The sequence below is a fragment of the Aythya ferina genome (assembly GCF_964211825.1).
Source record: "Aythya ferina genome assembly, chromosome: 2".
Lineage (NCBI taxonomy): Eukaryota > Metazoa > Chordata > Aves > Anseriformes > Anatidae > Aythya > Aythya ferina.
In genome coordinates this window covers 18,036,312-18,042,311 of record NC_140297.1, presented here as the reverse complement: position 1 = coordinate 18,042,311, position 6,000 = coordinate 18,036,312, and the positions used below count along the sequence as shown (strand labels likewise).

The window sequence follows — 6,000 nt, the reverse complement described above, 5'->3', positions numbered from 1 at the left end:
TAAGTATATGACAGTGTTTGTAGCACTGATTTCTGGTAGCCAATAACACCTGCAGGAGCATGTTTCCTCAGTCCTTTCACAGTTCTCCTTGCACTAGTCTCTGCAGACAAATGTGCAAGTGATCCAGGGAGTAAATTAATTTCAGCTGCATTCTGTTAATCTGTAGGAAATTAATGGAACCTGAGAAGCTGGCTGAAGCAGCTGTTTTTGATGGGTGTTTCTTAGAATATACTCTTTGCTGTGAAACCTCTGCATGGCAGGGTGGACCTTTGATTAAGGATGTATGTTGAGGTTCAGGGTATCAGAGTTCCCTGTGTGGGTCTGGCACGGGATATGTATTGGAATCTTTGAATCCCTCCTTCATCTTTGGTACTCATTTTTGAAAGGAAAGAAATTTTTCCTTTTAGAACTTCTGCATATCTCCTATAAGTTGCTTGGGTCAGGGATGTTTGCTGCATGTCCTTGCAGTGTGAGACCTAGCAGGACCTAGATTTGGGTGGAAAACTTCTGTAGAAAATATATTGGAGTATGTCTACATGTAAAATGATTTGGGCATCTTGGTTTTATGAAGGTGGCCATTGATTGCTCTCCACCTTTTTTTCTAGAAAATCATCCATTATGTATTGAGTAAATCTTTAAGCAAACAGCTGGCTTCTGTTCTAAAAACTTAGGCTCAGACAGAAATTTCATCATTGCCATGTCTCCCAAAACAAAAGTTTGGGATTATGAATCCAATCTCACTGTCATCCCCCAAATAAATTGTTTATCATCTTGTGTAGGCACAATTAAGAGCTATCTATAAAGCATTTACATGTACCTATAGAGTGGTCTTTTGTATTTGTTTATTTGCTTCTTTGTTTTTAAGAAAATATAAACATTATGTTTTTATTTGAGCGCTGTTCTATAGGTAAAAGGGGGGGGGGTGGGGGGTGGGGAAGAAATCCTTGACCAAAATGTTATAAATTGTTTGTGTTCACTTTCTGGGAAAGAGGAGGCCTTTCCTGGAAACAGTAAAGCTCTCGAGGCATGGATAAATAGTAGGCACGAGGTGGAAAGGTAATGCAATCAGTCTCCTGACTGGGTTGTGCTCATAGGAATCCAAGCGGGAGAGGTGGACAGGAGGAAAGAGGAGATTTTGAATCTGTAATAGGAGTTTGGGGATTTATGTATTAAGTCTCCACGTCTTGATCTCCTGCCATTGCTTTGACCTTAACTTGGATTTGTGTTAAGGGAGATTTGATTATGACAGGTGAAACTGGTTCATTTTGCTCCTACAGGTGTTGAAGTCAAGGTGATGGGCCATGGTCACAGTGCTCAGTGGGCAACAGACTTCTGTGGGTTTCTTGATGCTAAGAGGGTATTACTCTGCTGTGCGAGCTGGTGTACAAGCTGGTAATAGTCACGTGTGTATTTAAAAATAAGAAAAAAAGGGGAGAAGAAAACCTTGTTTTCTCAGTGATGAGTGAGTTAATTAACCAAAAGCAGAGCAATGGGAAGAATTCTGAACCTCAAGTTCCCCAGGAGAGCTAGAAAACTTGTCTGAATATGTACAATGTACCAATGTGCATATTGAATAATTTAAAGAGCTGATACAACAAATGTTTGTGTAGCAGTCCATTTCAGCTGCTTCTAAGGGGTGTACATACTGCATCTATAGTGTGGTTATATGAATAAACAGATGAATAAAGAAAGTATGATGAGTATGCTGGAAGCCAAAAATGAAGCTGAAATTGAAGGTATTCTGTATGTTATCAGAAAAGCGCAGTATAATGCTATTTCTGTAACTGGCATATCATGATATAAATTGCTTTGCGTATGGATGTATGCTGTTGAAAATGAAAAATCCCAAAATAATTAAATTGATATAGTACTCTTAAACCAGGCTACAAAACTTAAAAAATGAATATATGGAAGTGACTCTCCAAAGCTCACTTATTTGTCATGCCCTTAATAAGGGTTTGAGGCTGCGCTGTTGTCTGCCCCTTTCATTTTTCAGTCTTGGCTCTGCACTTTGGAATACAAGAACATAATTTTTTAACACCCCTCTACCAGGTTTTTGCCTGTTCTTAAAAAATGGTAAAGGTGGGTGTTTCTGGTTTGTTTGTGTCTTGTTTTTTAACACTGTAGGTGCTGGATAGTTGGTATAAAAGCATGTGCTAGTGAGTTGTATCCATCACTGACCAGGGCATAGGTGCGGGGTTTCCTGTACAGTATGTAAAATAGGTGCATTAGTGAAAGTACACCAGTAAACACGTTTTCCATGACTGAATGCTTACTTGTCAGAAGACCATAATATTGTAAAAATATCTACCACTTCAATCTGCTTGGCTCAATTCTATATAAAAATTCAAATGCTGATAATAGGATTCCTCTGGATTTTATGTAACAGTAGTCTCTGAGCTTGGCTCCCATTGCCCTGCCCCTTTAAAAAAAATAATAATAATAAAAATAAAAATCCCAGAGTTGCATTTTAGTTCCATTATGGGAAAGCTTCTACTCACTTCACTCAAGCCAGAAATTAAGGGAAATTCAAATAATCATTTGTACTAATTTGATACTGTGTTGACCATGTTAAGTACCTATATTAAGTGCAAACTTATTCTTTGTTATGCTTTCCTACACTACATGGAAGCAAAAAAACAAACAAACAAACAAAAACAAAAACAAACAAACAAAAAAAACCCACATCATTTTTAGTGTTAGAGATTGGAATACATATTTGTTTTCATATATGTAGGAAACCAATTGTGAATAATCATTTGTTCACTGAATGCTGAAATTTTTAATTTTTCCTAGGAGCCATCATTTGAGATGCTTCCGTTGACTGGGAAAACAATCATATTTGATAGCTTTCCTGACCCCTCAGATACCTGGGAAATAATTGAGACTATTGGCAAAGGAACATATGGAAAAGTTTTCAAGGTATTAAATAAGAAAAATGGCAGCAAAGCAGCAGTCAAAATCTTGGATCCTGTTCATGTAAGCTACTTAAATTACTGTTGTTTGTACTTATTTAATTGTAACTGAATGCATTATGTATTATTTTTTCTTTTTCTTAAAATCTCAGTAGGTCATTTACATTAGAATCAATAGCTCCAACCTGCCAAGTAAAATATATTTTCTAGCTATCACTGCATTTTTTCAGTATCATGAGTGATCTCGGAAGTGGTCGCATATGGTAGAAGTCAGAAATAGACCTAAACTCTATTCTACTTTTGGTTCCGCCTTGCTTATCTTTTAATTTCAACTATAGACCTGCTTATTTTCCTTTTAAATACATGTACCAGAGTCCTAGTTTCTTATATTTTTAATGTTGTTCCTTTTTTGACATGCTAGCCAGTAAGGAAGCTATGCATTTTTAAGTGTCTTAAATGTCCCTTCAAGCATCTATTTTGAGTATGTGCTTTTAGCTGGGTTAAGTGCTATGAGTGACACTTTAAAAATAAAACAACATACTTTCTTTTTGTTATTATTGGTTCTGAATTTTCAGAATGTGCCAAAACACTTAGAGATCCATCTTTTCAAATGGAAAATACAAAGGCAGTAACTCCTACACACAAAGCACCAGGTGATGGGGATGTGGAATTATGTAGTAGAGGGCTTTTGTACTCAAAAACTGACAGTTGTTGGGAGGCAGATTAATGCTCAAAGAGTAAGGAAGAATGTTAGTTTGGTTCATAAGGTGAACTCCATTGACTTCGGTGATGGCTACGTGTGGTGTGAGATTGTTCTTGAGAACAGTAACCTGCTAAGCATAGACAAAGAGCTATTCCTTTTTTTGAAGTGGCCCCTTTGAGCTCACCTTTTGCACTCTCAGCACAGTGTTACAATTTCTGTTGGGCTCATAGGTCTTGTGGAGCAGATGCTGCTGTGTGTGAGCATAAGGTGGACTCATGGACTGCATAGCAGCAAGGACACTGTAGTGGCAAGAGGAGGTGTTTCCAGTCTGGCTCTGTGACCCTGCTACAATCATATGCTTTGATGTGAGGCATGTGCTTCCAATGCACAATTCTCTGGGCAGCTGGAAAAAAGCACACTGTGTTGTGTGAACCACTGTGTGTCACACCATGTCTCATTATGTTCCCGTGGCCTTTATGTCCACAAAATGTGAAAACATTCTGTCTTGCATTTTATTTGCTGTTTCCTGTTATTCTGTTTTTCATTTCAGTATACTTTCAAAACAACAAAAGGAGGCTAACCTCAATGCAGTATCACATACCTTTCCCGAAGTAAATGTGGTTTGCAGCTGAGCAATAAGGCTCTTGGTGAATTCAGATGCCTTGGAAACTGTTTGGACTCTATTGCTTTCTGTAAACTAAGTTTGCACGTTTACAATGAATAGAGGACTTTCTTGCAGTTGGTGTTCATATAATGCCAGTATGTCAGGAAATGTTTCTGCTTTAATCTGTTTTACAAGTGTTCAGGAATGGTTCTTAACAGGCAACTGGTTCTGAAGGACTCGGGTCAAGTTTCAACATTCTGTACATTTTAGAGGCTATAAGAAAAGGGTAGAAGATAAATACAGAGAGAAAGAAGAGGAAGTAAAGATGATGCTAAAAGAAAGAGAAACAGATTAAATAGGAGATAAAGAAGTAGCATATGAAGAAGCCAGAAGAAATAAAAACAGTGGATACAGAAGAAAGAAAAAAATATTAAGGTATAACAGATTCCCAATTTTAATGAAATAGTTTACTTAAAAGTCCTTTTTTTTTTTTTTTTTTTTTTTTTCTTGATTCTTTGTAAAAGCATGCAGTTTAAAATTTTCTTCTTGGTCAGTTGAGACTCTTAAACTTCTGTTCATCTCAGCTGCTGAAAACCCTGTAAGTTGTCACCCAGAATTTCCATGAACTGAGAATATTGAACTGAAAGCACTGAAAATTTTCTTTTTCAGCATACCCCAATATTATTCAAAAAAGGCATCTACTTATATTAAAATTCTAGTTTTGTTTTAAAACTAGATTTTTCTTCTGACAAATATTCACATGGATTTTTTTTATTGCCTATATTAAAGGTGTTTTTTTCAGTGCACAAACAAGTGAGCCAAGGATACTGATATGTAGTGGAAAGTCAATAATTCAGTCAACATCAGAGCACAAGACTTGAATTCTTAACTGAACATATTCTCCTTTTCTTTCTGACACCATTCTTCTTTTCCCCCTCCTATTCACAGGAGTTCTAAAGTAGCAGCTGTATCTCCATGTTGGTAATAAAATGGCAATCCCATATTAGAAATAGAGTGAAAGTTATAAAACCAGACCTTTTTGTTTAAACTGAAAGTATTATTAATGGCTGCAGAGGGAGCCATTGCAATGATGAAAAAGGTAGTTTATATGTTTTCTTTGAATTTTACTATTTTTTTCTTTAAAGATGGTTTCAGAAATGAGCAACGTGTAAGAGGTGGACTGAAGAATAGAGCAGAAACATGCTTTTACATTACTTAATTCAATCTGGAAATACCAATTTAAGAAACTACATTATCAGGGGTGATACAAAACTGAAATAAGCATTTCACATTAAATCTCTTTAGGCCTTTTAGATTCTTTATGTTAAATAACACCTCAGATTTTTGCAACTGAAACAAGAAAGCGAAGGTGTTGAAATGACTATGTATGAAGATGGAACTGAAAACATCTTAGTCTTGTCCTTAGGGCTATAAGTAAGCACCATTGTACTTTAAGACTCTTAGCCAAGATACCTTATATCTAAGTTCACGTGAAAATATTCCGTCTACTGTTTCTGGAAGAGGCTCTCCCTTTAGCTATGTTTTATGCAGGTAAATATATTAAATTCAACCAAATATATCAAGTTGTCTTTTTTCATAAAATGCAAAGGAAGATTTTTTTTAGTATGTATAGAATAAATATTCTATTCATTTCATATCCCTCTTTTCATTTCTCCTCATATTGGTAAAAATTTCAAAATCTGAGTACCCCTCAGGAGACAGAAATATCTATTACATCACAGTGGGACAGTGGATAATTCTCTTCCAATTTCCCCAAG

General features: G+C 36.2%; 1 protein-coding gene across 1 annotated transcript in view; it reads left to right on the top strand.

Moving 5' to 3' along the window:
• Positions 1-214: 214 nt before the first annotated feature.
• LOC311431526 (myosin-IIIa-like) overlaps positions 215-6,000 on the top strand; it is a gene marked incomplete at its 3' end in the record, with an annotated part of 43,168 nt that continues 37,382 nt past the window's right edge. The window contains exons 1-3 of the mRNA XM_084509064.1: positions 215-281; positions 1,278-1,334; positions 2,797-2,979. Coding sequence (XP_084365190.1) covers positions 1,302-1,334; positions 2,797-2,979 — 216 coding nt within the window. The 5' untranslated portion in view covers positions 215-281; positions 1,278-1,301. The remainder of the gene's footprint in view (positions 282-1,277; positions 1,335-2,796; positions 2,980-6,000) is intronic.